This window comes from Falco cherrug, chromosome 8 (genome assembly GCF_023634085.1).
Source record: "Falco cherrug isolate bFalChe1 chromosome 8, bFalChe1.pri, whole genome shotgun sequence".
Lineage (NCBI taxonomy): Eukaryota > Metazoa > Chordata > Aves > Falconiformes > Falconidae > Falco > Falco cherrug.
In genome coordinates this window covers 45,889,797-45,905,772 of record NC_073704.1, presented here as the reverse complement: position 1 = coordinate 45,905,772, position 15,976 = coordinate 45,889,797, and the positions used below count along the sequence as shown (strand labels likewise).

At 45.5% G+C, this 15,976-nt stretch overlaps 1 protein-coding gene across 3 annotated transcripts in view; it reads right to left on the bottom strand.

Annotated features, from left to right (window-relative positions):
• The window catches only part of DELE1 (DAP3 binding cell death enhancer 1), a 22,648-nt gene extending 6,672 nt beyond the window's left edge, over nt 1-15,976 (bottom strand). For 2 of the 3 annotated variants that reach the window (XM_055717502.1, XM_055717503.1), the window contains exons 1-10: nt 15,841-15,976; nt 15,603-15,714; nt 15,267-15,387; nt 14,765-14,908; nt 8,172-8,227; nt 6,465-6,558; nt 5,617-5,759; nt 4,703-4,861; nt 3,696-3,788; nt 97-253 (exon numbers count right to left, since the gene is read on the bottom strand). In XM_055717502.1, the coding sequence (XP_055573477.1) occupies nt 97-253; nt 3,696-3,788; nt 4,703-4,861; nt 5,617-5,759; nt 6,465-6,558; nt 8,172-8,227; nt 14,765-14,908; nt 15,267-15,387; nt 15,603-15,714; nt 15,841-15,947 (1,186 nt within the window). In that variant the 5' untranslated portion in view covers nt 15,948-15,976. The remainder of the gene's footprint in view (nt 1-96; nt 254-3,695; nt 3,789-4,702; nt 4,862-5,616; nt 5,760-6,464; nt 6,559-8,171; nt 8,228-14,764; nt 14,909-15,266; nt 15,388-15,602; nt 15,715-15,840) is intronic. The other variant, XM_055717504.1, reaches the window with a different exon arrangement.

The following is a 15,976-nucleotide window of genomic DNA, read 5'->3' as shown; positions in this document are numbered from 1 at the left end:
CTGTGTTACCCTTCCTCTGGCAATGTGGGCCCCACTTTTATGGGGTCACTGCTCTGTGCAGTCCCTCACACCCTCTTCCCCCACTGCCCACGGTACCTTCCACCTCCTCTTCTAACACTTGCAGTCTCTCCCAAGCGCTCCTGTTCCCTGCAGCAGCTGACTGTCGGTAGTGGCTCATTGCTTCTGCCAGGTTCTGCTGCACTCCGAGGCCCTTCTCATAGCAAACGCCCACGTGATACCTGCTTTGGGCATCCTAGCCACAGGAGAAAGCACAGCAATGAGCCCCACATGATGGAGAAGTGATGGCAGCATATGAAAGGAGAACAGAGAGTCTTTAACACCTTCTTTAAAGTTTAATGCTCTGTCTTTGGTCCCTCCCTTTAAAGTTTACTCCTCTATCCCTCAGACCTTCAGTAATTTAATCCCTTTCTCTGAGCACTTAGTGAAGCAGAATTTCTTACCAGCTCCTTCCTATTCCTTTCCAATTAAATTTGCTGATTTCCCTTCAACACCCAGGGCTGTGTCACAGGCACAAAAGAACAGCTGTCTCCACAGAGCATCTCGATTGTCTCAGGGGTCAGAGCTAAGAGGATTTGGGCAGCCTTGGCTGCACCCACATCCTGATCACACCCAAACTCTGCGCACGCCCTGTGGACTGCCCTATTACAGTTCACGCAGAAAGACTTGTAAAAACATAACAAACTCCACAGAGGTATTTGCTGCCAAGGGTGGAAGATTCCCCTTGGCAGCATCGGGCCTTCAACACAACAGTGCACCACTGTCTTGCTCAGCCCCGCCTAACTATATTCCAGAAGGAATCTCAACCAGCAGAAACGAAGTCAAGCAAAGAAGCACTTAAACTACTCAAATGTAACTGATGAGAATGAACTACAATGTAGAGGATGTCACTGTAGATGGGTCAGCGAAGCCAAATCCAAACCCGTCATATGTTTACATGTCGGCTGGGCACTTTATATTTGCAATCCAATGGGAGGGAGGAAAAGGGTCTCAGACAGTAAGAAAGCAAGATGATGGTCCCGAAGACATTGAAAAGCCCACATGGGTTAGTATTCACACAGACTTTTTCCAGCAAAAAAGCCAGTGACATAAAGAGTAAGACTGCCAGAAACGTGATCTAGACAAGGCTTTGCAAAAAAAAAAAAAAAAGAAAAGAAGAAAAAATAAAGAAAGAAAAAAGAAAGAAAATAAAGGAAAAAAGTAAGTAGCAAGTTTTAATAAAGCCATGAGAAAGGAACATATTGCAAGTGTTTCTGTCTGGGATGTAGTTGGTAGAGGAAAGTGAAGAACTCAGTGAGTGGGTGCTTTCGAAAATGTTGCAAGTCTCAGTTTATGACAGCAATAAACTTCTGTAGAGAGGAGATAAACATGTAGAAGGATTGGCACTTCAGATGTGACAAGAGACAGGGTTAAATTAGAAGTATTCCACTAGCTGTCTCTCATATGACGAACACCTCAAAGACAAGACCACAAGGAGAAAAGATCCCCAAATTCACATGTTATAAGTGACTACAATATGCTTTGAAACCTGAAGGTCAGACTCAGCTCACCAACAACACTCTTTAATATGTTTTTTATATTCTATGGTTGCATGCATGAAATAAAGGAGGATAAAAAGCGGTAACCGAAGTAGAATGCAGTTCTCTGAAGCATCATTATGTTTGCAAGAACACTTGTCAGAGTTCCCCCTCAGCTCTAGCACAGAGCAACAACCTGAGAGACAAATACTGAACCCATGACTTCTTGGGCCTTTTCCCCTTTTTTGGAGCTGTAGCTAAATGGTGCCATCCTTGCTTCACCCATATCCACTATTCTTTTAACCAACTAAACATAAATTCAAACTCCAGGGTAATGGGAAATGCACGTACTCATGGAGCCCTTCTCCCAGCAGAACGCGTGGGGTTCCATCCCAGGGCGCCTACGCACAAGCCTGCCACCAAAGATGAGGCTGTGGCTCCACAGCCAGCATCCAGCGGGAAGCAGAGGTAGGGAACGATTAGGTTCTGAGGACTGTCATGGCTGTGACCAAAACATGCCAAACACTGATCGAGTCAGGGGTGCCCCTGGGACCTGCAGTTACCTGACAGATTTTCTGTTGTTAAGGGCTTACCAGGCATTCTGTAAATGACAATCATCGATTTAATTAGATAATTCATTGTTATATTGTGCAGTATATGCATCGGACATCAGGCTGGAAGAAAGGAGTCAATGATGCAGCTTATGAGAGATCTTTAGCAGATTTGGAATTAAATACTGTATCGTGATGTCTGAGCTGCTGTGGCTAGTCAGGTCTAGTCCCACCAGTGATCTGACAGTGCTTGCATTCTTAAGTGGGTGAAAACTGATATGGCAAAGTTTGCAAGTGATGTAATGTCATTCAGAGTGATCAAATTAATAATAAAGAATTAACCAGAGAAGATCTCAGGGCAACACAATTACAGAGTCAACTTCGTGTTGACAAATGCCAAGTAGCACTTATAGAAAGAAATTTGTGTGTCACTGTGATAGTTCCCTGAAACCACCAAATCACTGCTCGGTGGCAGGCAAAAGGGCAAACGATATTAGGAATTATTGGAAAGAAATACAGAACAAAGCAGAGGATCTCGTTATGTCAGATCCCTGGCATACCTCCATCCTGAGTCAAGTTTCAGTCTAAGCATCTTAAAATGGTCAAAGGAGAATTAGAAAAACAGAGGGAAGACTGACAAGCAAAATGGAACAGCTTAACTATATGGAGAGACTAACTAAACCAGCATTCTGCAGCCTGCAAAAGAAATGACTCAGAGGACAAACTAAAGGGTGACAGAATCAGAAGTATTAGCCAGAAGAAGAGGGAATAGCTATTCATTATTTTCCATTACACAAAAGCTGTGGGAACTGAAGTTAAAATGAACAAGTTCTTCAGAAAAAACTGGCTATTACAATGCAGTGCAAGCTGAAAACAAGTGAACAATGTCACAGTGCTGTAAAGAAACAGAACTGTGGGATGCAGAAACCTGGCTGCAAGACATGGGATGTCATACTGCTACTCCTCTAAGTGCTGGTAAGGGTTTAGGAGCAGTGCTATGCCAAGATTGTGGCACTGCCCTTCAAAATAATAAGCCTGGGTCACTTGAAGAAAGTGCAAGCAAGGAAATTGTTGGGGATTGAGACAACATGATGTGTGAAGAGCAACTGCGACGACAGAGGAAGGCTGAATTCAAGTATTTACGTATGTTAAAGGTCCCTGCAAAGAACCAGAAACAGTCTTTTCATCCTCTCTATAGAAAGCAAGAAATAATGGGCCAGTTTTGAAGAACAGATTTGAGATAGACACAACAAAGTTCTCAACATGGAAGTAGTGAAAGAGGGTGTAGATGTAGGTGTATAGTGACTGAAGAGGGTGTAGTGCTCCATAATGGGAAACCTGTAAAATTATGTAAGATGAAGATAAGTACTGGTGCCGTAAGAACTACTCCAACCCAACAGAGCTGTTTCTACATTCATGTTTTGCAGGGTCTGTGCACCAGGGCCTGTTTCCTCTCCAAGATGCACCAAGGCTCCACTCTGCTTTCAGACTGTGTGGTAAAACCCTACACTTACTTACTCCCATTTCCAAGAAGCCTTGATATCTGCTACCTGTAACCTGCAATGATCCTAAATTGAGAACAATCAGAGCTTGCAAAGGGATTACTTACGCCATTCTTCGCTGCCAGCAGCAGGTACTTCAGACCTCTCTTCTCCTTAGGTTGCAGCCCCCGCATGTAGAACACTCCAAGATAAGCCTGGGCCTGCCAAAACCCACATGGTACAAATCAGCCAGGATTTTCCCTCTTAATTACTCCTATTCTTTTACTGATTTTGCAAGTTGCTCAGATGCTGGGGTTACTGCGGCAAGACGAGTGTGCTAAGTACCCTGCTTGCTGTAGAGCCTGCTGAGAGAATGGGGGGGCTGTCCTAGAAAAAATCAGTCTGACATGGTAAACATGAAAAATCACATTTGATCTACAGAAGTCCACTATATGTGCAGTGAAGACCACCATATTAACACTCTAAGACCCAGAACATCGTTTCAAACTGCACTGTGGAAGTCAGAGTCAGAGAGTGGCTCCTACTTGTGAGCTGTCCGTAAGACACAGCAGATGCACTTCCTGGAACAGCATGCTACATGAGATACAGTCACTGCCAGAACGACTGGTATTCGCAACACAAGATGGCACATGCCTAAATGCATCTCCTAAAGAGTGGGAAAGGAGGGCAGGGTACACAGATACTTGCGGATGAATCATCTTGAAAAGTCACAGATACAGAATGAGGATCTATTCTTACTTCAAGCACCTCATGGAAGTTCCTCCACCAATGTGACCTGTACTGTCAGAACTGAGGTGGAACACAGAGCTGCATTTTCAACTGTAGGTCAGTTTTCTTAAGCCAATGGTCTAACCTAGGCACCTAATCTAAGAGCCACATTAAAAAGCCCAACAGGAAAACAGACAACCAACACTGCTGGCACAGTGGGTACCTAGCTACCTCCCATGTGCAGGCAGAGCTGTCTCCCATACACCATCAGGAGTATAAATAAGTTGGAAGAATTTTGCTTCCAGTCCCACGCATGCTGCTTTCTAGGACGTCTTGTGGTTCAAATCCTTTAGACAGGGTTCTCTGCTGGCCCTCTCCTATGAACTCCCATGCTGTGGACACTAACCTCTGTAATCCCGGCCGTTGCAGCCTGCTCCAGGAAAGTCACTGCCTTCTGATGCCCGCCCCACTCATCTTCAGGTCTGTGGCATAAGAGGTATCTAGCGTAGCGGTACTGTGCCATGGGGTGACAGCTGCTGGCGGCACGGTAGTAATAAAAAGCTGCCTGGAAAAAGAGAAACACACTTGCGTGATTCAGGTAATATTTGCCCTCAAACATGGCATGACTCCCCTCTGGCCAGGATAAGCTTAACCTCTCTTGTCTAGATCTATCATAAGCTGCACATGCTTACCCCAGCAGCTCTCCCACACCTCTTCAGCAGAAGAACAGAGATTAACTGAGACAAGTGGACTGCAACTACACAAGAGCCCTCTAACCACCCTGCCTTCTCTAGTCAAAACTCCCCATGCTGAAGGGAGCAGCACTAGATCAACAATACCACAGCTCACCCTGTGCCAATGGGGATCTGCACAATTACTGGAACAAGCCACCTTTGCAGATCTTTCTGGCTACAGAAGGTGCTGCCTATGGCCAACACACACTAGGTGGCAGGCTGTAGTTAAGGTACCCAGACTGGATGGCTCGAGATGTAAAGAAGCTCTCGGATGTGCAGCGGTGTTTTAAATACAGTAACATGACAGGTTTCTCCTTGGTACTCTCCTGGGTGCTAGCAGCACAGACTGTGTACCTACGAGAAGACCTCAGAAGCTATGACAAAGGGGATTTCAGGAGCACATCTCTGAGGGGATCTATGACACTGAAGCCAGCACTGCAAACCCACAGTTTATATTATTTCCAGCATTTTCTAACAAGACTTCAGAGACTGTCACACCCATGCAGGAGAAAAGCGCCTGTGCACCCAACATAACCCACCCTCCTGGTCTGTGCCGCACACATACAACTCCACAAGCCGTGGATACCTTTTCCAAGTCTTTTTCCGTGCCTCTGCCATGCTCGTAACACAGACCCACATTGAACTGGGCTTTGCTGTAACCTCGATCTGCTGCCAGTTTGAAGCAGGTATAGGCTATCCTGTAATGGCCCGCTCTCATACTTTCAATCCCTGAGGAGAACACAATGTAAAAACATGGGAAAAGAAAATGGACAGAATGCAGCCTCAAATGAAGCAACCTCCCCCACAGCTACCAGGCCTTCCTTGGCCCATGCCAGGTGCTCTGGTCCACTTCCAGCTGGCTCACCAACCCTCACTCCACAGGACCAAAGTTTCCATAGCAAAGATGGCAACGCTGCCTTTTAGGAATTTTTCTAGTCTCATTGCAAAGGATCACGGGCTAACGTATGGTTCACACAGAAGTGGCTCACATTTTTAGTACTGCAACTAGTGGTGTATACAGGGAAGGGACCTTTTTCTTAGATCATTGCATCTTCAGCTCTTCTTAGTGCTGCAATTCTGCAATTGCTTTTTCAGCTCGCCCGGAAGACCAAAATCTCAGATAATAAAAAAAGGATACAAGGATATGACAACTTGTGTTGCAAAAAAGAGAGATGGCTTCGTTTCCAACTACAGATGTCAGAACAACAGTGCAGGCTTCACCCAAGCCTGGATTTAAATATGCTGATATAAATCAGGTGGCAGGATGGGACAAAGGGCAATAAATCTCTCAAAGCACAGTTGAAATTGCTGAAAGGAGGCTTCAGCTTGGGTATATGCCATCTCTGCCTTCACACAAGACCTGCAATGATTTGGAGGTCCTCCAAAAAGAGAAATGTGTGGTTTAAGGACAAAACAAATCCAAGTTCACATTACCGAGGATATTCAATGCAATGGAAATGTCGATCCGGAAAATCTGCTGCAACTGGAAAGCAGCTTCCTCTAAAGGCCCTCGCTGAGCTGGGTCACCCTAAGGAGTTAAAGAAGAAAGCTTTTAAGACAGCAAAAATATACAAACATTACAGGAGATTCTTTCTTGGAAACCAAGCAATGAGACACATTTATACTGTACTATAGTTATCAAGAGGATGATGTAATCTGGTGTCATGTATCCACAAAAAAATCTCCCTGTTCTACACAGCCATCTAGTCAGGGAAGCTGTATGGACATTGCTCGCCCCCGCTGTGGCCAGGGAGCTTGGCGTAGCCTCTCTGACATCATCAGACCTTTCAGAATGTAGCAAATATCTGATACTACTCCTAACTCTCCCCTTCAAAAGTAATGCTAGCCCTTGTTCACTCTCCTGCATCATGTCAACAGCACAAATAGTCTCTGCCAAACACGCACTGACATATTTGTATATGCTTTACACAATTCAAGCTAAGCCCACGCTGTCAGATTACTGAACACTGCACTCTCCTAATAAAATCCTGCACCGCAGAGACAATGTCTTTTCTTTCTTAGTAATGAACAGCATTTTTTACATTACCACAGCTCTGGGAGGTGGGAGGAGGATTAGCCCGGCCTGAAGCTTTACCTTCCCAGCTTGCGAACAAATTTTGTGCCATCGAGTGGCAGCAGTGCACACTGCACAGGAGCTGAGATGCCTCTGCACTGGGGGAAGTCACGCAGCAAAAATGCCCCTTGTCACCCAGCAGCTCTGCTGCTCAGCCAGCACTCAGAGCTGCTCACAAGAGGGCAAGGCATGGACCAATGCCCCTCTTCTCCCAAGAGCCTCCTGAGGCTTGCTCCACGACTTATGAACGAGCTAGACTCTTCCTACGGCCCTGCAGAAACGGCACCTCCCAGGATGGGAAGCTCGATACTCACTCCCTCAGCAGATCAAGCAAATGCCTTTCTGGTGGGGGAGCATGACACTGCCATGTCAAAGTGAGGAATCCACTCTGTTAAATACTGAATTTACCTTCGCTCTGTTCACTGTGTCCTTGAGCAACTGCTCAGCTGACTGATTTTTAAAATGGGGAATTGTCTGCACCTAAGACTGAATTGCAAGGAATTAGCAGGTTTAATCACAACAAGAACAATAATATAATTTATAGCCTTGTGACTCTCAAGCTGATGTACTCTCTTCAAGCCCAAAGTGTCTTCCTCTCTCTAACAGACAAGAGCAGGTTCTGATTTGCGGCTTTAGGAGTGACACCACCTTCTTCAGTCATGGGTTGTCTGGTAAAAACCAAAATAGCAACAGCATGTAATCACCTAGTGAAAGATTGCACCAAAATGCAAATACCTAAGAACAGACTGGTGCTACTGGAGAGGTGGTTTTTTGTTGGTGGTTTGTTTTTTGGTTGTCCCCCCCCATTTTCTTTCAGTGCTTCTCTACTAGCACCCCTGTCACACGGACACCTTAAAGGACAGGGATATCAGTTTGTAATTCCTGGAACTTTGTTCTGGCTAAAGCACATCACATTTCTCTTCCTCCTGGCCCCTAACTGTGCAGGTTGGAAAACAGTCTTGCGTGTGAGTGGATTGCTCAGGCTGTGCTTGGGGTCACACTGAGACGTCTTCTTGTAGGGAAAGGGCCTCAGGTGCAGACAGAGGGTGCAAAAGATTGAATTGTACCTTTGTGCTGTGGAAGACTGGCCGCAAGCTTGAGCTCTCAGGGATCTGGAACTCCCCTACATTAAAGAAAACCAACCGAACACAAAAAGCAGAGTTAAGCAATGCTATATCTTTACCTCTTCCTCCTCTTCCCATCCTTTCTATCCCATGCTCTTTCCTAGAGGACTGATCACCCACTCAGTCAGGGACATTAAGAACAGAAGGAACACTGACCAGTCTGACCTTTGTTCAAAAGCAACCAAGTGCCACGTGAGTACAGTCCTGTAATCTGCAGCTGGCTAATCCGCCTCCTCCAGAATGGCCCCCAGTCTTGATCTGAAGACACCAAAAGGTAGAGAATCTCCCACTTCTTCTGAAGTTTGTTCCAGCAACTTGTAATCGCTGCTTTAAACCTCTGCTTCATTTCAGATTAAAATACAACTGGTTTCTGCTTCCAGACACTGGCTCTTCTAGCTTTTTTTCTTCTCTACTAAAAAGCCCATCCTCTATTTGAAAGTCCTGATAGGACTAATCAGCCCCTCTTGATTCATGTCTGTGATTCTAAACAGACTGCTGTTCACATCTTTCAACTGAAGTACTTTTCTGCCTGAGTTGATTAATTGTATGACTTTTTGCCACTATCCCTGAATTTTCAACATTGTTATTGAAGTGTGGATCCCCTCACCAGTATCACAGGAAGAGTAAAATTGCCTCCTTACTTGAATTCACAACTGCCTAGTTTGCACGTACCAGAACCGTGCTCCAATTCCCACTGCCCAGGGCATCACACTGAGATCTCACGCTTAGGCACTTGCCTCCCTAGCTCCTTTTCCAGGTAATTTCTTTCCAGGGTACAGTTCTGCTTCTGCAAGGGGGTGATCAGATGTGATACTCTGGCTGCACTGGATGCAGGCTTTAGTTATCGCCCCAATATGACCCACTTGCTCATCACTGCCCTCTTAGATATGCTGGCACAACCACGTGTTCAGCCACTACCTGGCAAGTTTCAATTGGAATTATCTAACAAAAACACCTACAGCAAAATCTATGCCACAGAATTGTGCTGGAAGTGATTACACAGGCATTTATGTCAGCTACTCTAAGAGGATAGTGACCTCCAGCAAAGGGGATGAACAGGCGAGGGCTGACTGAGGCCAATTATTTTTAACCTGAATCACCGTAAGCAGCTGGATCCCACTGGGCACCTAACACCAGGTGCTGAAGCCTGGATCACTTCAAGCCAGTGCTGCTAACACAAGAAGTAGCTGTGCCCTCCCCATGTCTCCCTCACCCCCTCCCAAACAGTGTGGCTGTAGAGCAGGGAGCTAATAGCAGGAAAAAAATTCAGTCCTTTCGGGGGCCCGATTCCCCAGCTCCTGGCACTATATGGCTACACACATACTCATGCTGGCCCAGCGGCAGAAACAAGCGTGCAACAGGCAGGACTGCTTCTTGCGGTGCCTGCACTGTCTCACAATGCACATGAAGCCATGGCCTATGTTCCAGCTGCAGCCTCATTATTCCCAGATAAACAATTCCCCCCTGGCTGTACTGAAATGTGTTTTATCTGAACAAGCCCCACTCACCCAACAAGCAAGATCGCTATGGCAAACATGATTTCTATTCATCATTCCACCAAAAGTAATATAAGCTGTGAATTTATTAGTTATGCTTTACATTTATTTTCAGATCAGGCATAAAATTATCTGATCTTTCTCACTGTAAGGCTCTCTCTTGTTCAGGTATCTCCTCATGATGTAATTAGGTTTTTTGCCATACATACAACAGCAAATCCCATGAAAAAAACCTGACCGTATTAAAAATTCTCCCAGCTACTTGTTTAAACAACAGTAGTACGTTCACGCTTTCAAGAATCTTCACATTTTGCATAGACATCTACTCCCGAGTCAGAGATTCATAATTTACTCAGAAAACATGCTGTAATTTAGACAAACCATTACCCCATGAAAAATAAACAGAAACCAATTCAGCCTGCAGAACGACAGCCCCTCTACCACTGGAAATCCCTCCTTACTTAAATCCCAGTAATCTCCCCAGATTAGAGTTACCATTCCTGGAGAGCATAAGGTCATTTGGAAGAAAACGCAGGCACCAACAGAGCCTGATATCCAGTCCCATCTCCTGAAGGATGAGATAAATGATTTCTCTCGGAACTCACCTTTGAAGCTGGGCAAGACTCAAATCAAAACTCTTCATGAATATCATGATCTTTAAGACTCGCCCGTTTCAGGCACACAATCTAAACACAACACTTAGGCTCCCTCAGCACTAAACAGAGAAATGAAAGCATCCCTTGGTGGCAAAGAATGCCATCCTGCTTCAGCAGAATGAAAGAACCAGCTCAGATAATCTTCAGCCTATTGCTAATTAATACAAGTTCATGCCAACTGTTTATTTCTTATTTCCCAAAGAATGGTCAAGCTTCAGCAGAACTTCATAGGAAATAGGCTCTGAACAAATTTGTTGCTATATGGCACATACAGAACCATGTTCAATTATTCTTACGGTTGTATGTTTAAAGCACACAGAGGCTGGCAACACCACAGTTGGAATTTTCTGTGCAACTTTATTTCTACTTCTTCAAACATACGCTACGATGTAATATGACTATGCATCCTTTTTGCCATGCAATCTTGCAGCTTTCAGTGTACTGGATGCCCAATGCTCACATATTCAGCAGCTAATAAATATTTTGTATTTCCCCACTGTTCATCCTGTACTAATCAAATGTTGCTCAAAGCTAGCTCCAAATGAGGAATTAATAATCTTCTCATAGACAGTCTAGATTGCTCATCCCAAAACATCCAAACGCTTCACAAGAATGAATTCACAACAAGAGCTGGACAAAATCCAGGATTTCTGCCTCATGGAAAATTTTAGTGTTTCCAATTGGTTTCATTGTGCTTTGAAATGAAAACACACTGTTAAAATGTCCGTAATCTCAGAATTGAAATAACGAATTTTACAGTTCTGCCAGGGGTAAAATACAACTCCCCAGGGCAGCATTCAGCTGCTATAACACTGAGACTGGCTGTAATCACCTGCTCATTCACTATATGCCTTTAACTTTTGGCAAAAAAAACCTTTGAATGAGGCATGAATTGCATGAAAAAAAATTGGACGCAATCATGCAGCTGAGGACTTACTGATAGTAATATGCAGAATGCTATTTAAAACAACTTCTAAATGATTTTCCTTAAGTTTTCTTTTTAAACACACAGAAAGTAACAGATTCTAGCATACTGTGGTATGTTAAAACTGGAATGGCTCATCTGCAAAGTCGGGATGTTTGGAGCCATCACAAAGATCTTTGCCACTTGAAGTAACAAAGTAGTTGACAGCAATAGCAATTTGTCACTGTACACATAGACCAGCACAAGCAATTCTGGAAATTAACTGAAACACTGAAAGAAAGGGTGAGGACATGGAATTCTCTCTAGAAGGTCCTTTGCCATTGCTGGAAACAACGACCTAGAGAAGTGAAGGTACATTCTGCTCCACTCCCGAGTTCTGGAGGTCTGTTCCCTAACGGCAAGACTTTGCTACCAGATCGCCCCGCGTCATCTGCCAGGCGCCTGTCCTTTCCTTCCTTCTGGTCTCCCCAGCTCCTTGCAATATGCATTCTGATTTAGACAGCCTCATTCTCTTTTGGTAGCTAAACACCAGAAAAGAAAAGAAAAGAAAAAACCCTAAACCTTAGGCAGCTTTTTCTGCAGAAAGCAAAACATACTCTGAGAGAAAGGCAACACCAAGGCATCACCAAGCTTCACTTTAAAACTTTCCATGGAAAGAATCACAGGACTTCTCACACTACAAAACTATGCACTTTTTTAGACTTTTCAGTGAAAATTACTGAATCTCTTCACCCTGAATTTTCTCAATAAATTCCCATAAAATGAATGCACAGCATAATGTGAGAATGTAACCTGAGGACTTCTGTATTAAGCAAAATCAAATTATTTCTGACATACATTATCTCTGACAACTGACTGATGCTTGGGCAGAAAGGGTAAGGAACAGGGATTATAAAGTCACACTTTTCCTGGCAGAACTTTCCAGCAATCAGCTGTTCTGTGATCTTCTAAGCAGGAGGTTTTGGCTGGACCAATTAAGTCTACACAAATGTGTAATTTTACCTAATCACTTCTTGGCACCCATTTATACTTCTGGCCTGTAGCAGAGTTCTACAATTTACCTGTGCACTGGCCAAACAGGTACCGTCTTTTGCCTTTTTTTCAAACTTGCTACCTGATCGTTTCTGTGCTGCCTATTAATATGTATATTATGAAAAATATTGTCCCTATTCACCTTCCCTCAACACTTTTAATTTCACAGAGCACGAGCACACCCTCTACTGCTTCTTTTTTAAGCTGAAGAGTCAGTCTCTATTTATATGTAATTGTCTCCTTTTCTATGTCATTTTTGTTACTGTCTTTAAGGCAGAGCGTCTTTTCCTTCAGTGTTCAAGATGTGGCTGCATCATAAGACTTACACAAACCTACGATATTGTCTTGTCCTCGGTTCCTTCCTTTACAATAATTAACATTTAATTGGCCTCACTGCTGCTGAGCACTGACTTAACCTTATCAAAAACATATCCACAGTGACTTTAAATGTTCCCTCTGCAATATAATTATTAATTTGATGCTCTTTGTTCTGTATGTGTATTTACAGCCATGCTCCCCTGCGTATAGTAATTTAACCTACCTTGGGATTACCTTGGTTTTAATTCCTGTGCAATCTTTTGCTGTGACTTTCAGATTTGACTGTCCTGAATAATTTTGTACCACTTGCTTCTTCTGCCACCTCACTCGTCACCTCTTTTTTCCAAATCACCACTGACCATGCTGAACAGAACACATTTCAACAAAGGACTTACAGAGGAATCCACCAGTAACGTCTCTCCATTGTGAAAACTATTTCTTGTACTTTAAGGAGCTACTAGCCGAGTACCCCCTCCAACTTCCCTCACATCAGTTTTACTTCTCCAGATAGCTTTGTTTTAGGTCCTGGCTGAAAGGTTTTCAGAAAGCTAAAAGCTGGACGATCTTGCTCCACATGCCTGTTGATTTCTCCAAAGAACTCTTAATAGATTTACAACTCTCTTAAGTCTCTGCAATGTAGCAAGCTGGCCTGAGAAATGGCTTCCTAAATCCTTCTAAGAGCTTTGATTCCTTGATACAGTACAGTCATCCAAGTATCTAACATCTCTAGTCTGTAACACCGTTTCTATCAGAATTACCTTTTCTGCAGTTCTGTGGCTCAAACCACTCGCCCTTTTCAAAACCCAGTGTCCAATTTGTCAGTGTTCTGGTCATACAGCAGATTTGAGCACTGGATTACATATCATCATTAGAGGCTCAGCAATTCATAGCTTCTGAAGAACATCTGAACAAAGAGCATGTGGCCTTAGTGACTTGTCACTGTTCAATTTATCAGTTTGCCTAAAAGCTTTTCCTGTTGACTCTCAGTAGGAAACTGTTTGTCAGGCACAGACACACATTAACTCCTGAACATTCCACTGTGCCAACTGAAGGCATCACTGTCTCTACTTATTCCCCACCACTTCTCCCAGAGGTCCATGTCCAGTAATGTGCCAGCAAGGCACTGTGTTTGAGTGCTTCTTAATACGCTCCAGGCAAAAGCAGATGGGTTAAACAGTCTAATTGGCAGTTTAGGTAAATTAACCTGGCTGTTTTCCTGGAGCTAATTAGGAGACATGGAAACAAAATGCTCCATTTGCCAACTGATGGGAATGGTAACCTCTGGCAGGTGATGGGTTTGATAAGCAGTGATGGGCAGTAGCTTACATCAGCACAGAAGAGAGGCAAGAACGGGGAACCCCTCTGACCTTTTCTGTAGCACCTTACATTATCTAGCCAACATCTGTGGGCTGACTTTTTAAGGTGTCTTTTCCAAGCCATGAGCACATGTTGTTCTACCCGCTTCTAACAATTTTCTTGAAGACATTATTAGTGTTTATACATCTAGTGAGTAGCCCTGATGCAGGCTTCATCTGATCTTCCTTGATATGACTTTAAGTTTAATATGTAGGGCATACTTTCCTGGTTAGACTTCAAATTTTTTTTGAGTATATCTTTCTATTTTTATAAAACTAATTTTAATAAGGATGTCTTTGATACCTCCTTCTACACTCTTATCTACAGCACAAGCGCTCAGAAATACATTTTCGTCTTCCAGGAAGAAAATAATTCCTTTAGTTTCACACCATGTACACAAGTCTCCCAGATCAATGGTGCAGTATTCTCCTGAATCCTTCTAGCTGCAAACATCTGTCCACAATAAAAAACCCAGAAACTGGATGCTGTAATCAGGTCGCTAAGGCATACCTGTACTGGTAAAGCTGATGTCACCTGCAGTTACAGCACAGGCTCCTCCCTGCCTTCCGATTTTTTCCTCCTGTCTCTGGACTCCTGGTTCATCTCTCTGAAGTTCTGTCTTTCCACTCTAGCCTCTCTTCTCAAGTGTCAATAAATGGCTATACGCTTGGCTTCTAGCTTTGCCCTAGGGAAACTCAAGACTCAGAAGTCCTTCTGCCACAAGTATCCTGCCCTGCAGCACATTGTACGTACCTAGTTCTGCCCAGGGCTGGCTCTCTCCCTGCCCTGAGGGGATGCCCGAGGATGAATTCTCTGGTATGACCTCTGGACTTGCTTTCCGCAGGAAGCAGGACCCCAGCTGCTCACTGGGGCAGCTGGTTGAGGCTTCAGTCACCACTGTAATATAGAGCATAAAAGCAGTGTCTGCTTTAGGAGACAACACCAGACTGTATAGCTGCCTGGTATCCTTCTCTGCTCTGACCACAAAGTCAAGCAGAGGGGAAGTTCACGGACCAGAGTCCAGACAGGTAAGGTAAGGGCATGCGGGATGTGAAGTGGGACTGCATCAGATCAGTAAGAAACAGTGAGATTCCCTTGACAGATACCAGCCCTCAGTCTCCCTGGAAAGCTTGAAAGCTGGTTGTCAGCTTCCCACAACAGCTCTCTTCCAGCGTTAGTTAACATATCGTGAGGCAGAAATCCTGTCTGACAGCCGGGCCCTCCCACCACCCCTTCTCAAGCCAGAGCTGCTAACCTGTCTGCTGAGAGGGCAGCGGAGAAAGCCAGGCAGACCTGTGCTCTCTCCTGGCGTCCGGCAGCGATCTCAGCCACGAGATCTGTCTGAGCAGCTGCAGGAGCAGCGCACCGAGCGCTCCCTGAGGAAAAGCAGAGATAAGTCACGGGAAACAGCCCCACTCCCTCCTTCCCTCCCGTCTCCAGGTGGCAGCTTGCCCACAGCTCTGTTTCGGGTCCCCCTCCCACCACAGCTCCCCAGCCTGAGGGCTCCCGCTGCCCCCATCGCCCTTCACACCCCCAGGGCCCTCTGGTGACACCCCGGCCAGGGCCACCGGCCTTGCCGGCCGCTCCTCACCCAGGTGACTGCCTCCAGCACGGAGTAGCGGGGCACCAGGTCGGGCAGGGGCTGCTGCCTTCCTCCTCGCTCCCGGCCATCCCGGGGCCGTCCATCCTGACAGCCGGGCGCTCTGAAACCACCAGAAAACACCAACACCGTGAGGCCAGACGCCAGCCCTCTGCGCCCTTCCCCCCAGGGCCCTGAGGGCCGCGGCACCCCCTGCTCCAGCCGCAGGCCGGCCCCGGGCCGCACTCACCGCTCGGGGCTGGGGCCGCGGCCGTCGGGGGGCCCGGCAGCGCAGGCGGGGCGGGCGGGGGGCGGCCAGCAGCGGCTCAGGCCGCGGCCCAGCAGCAGCCGCCACATCCCGCCCGCGGGACCATAGAGAGGGCGCG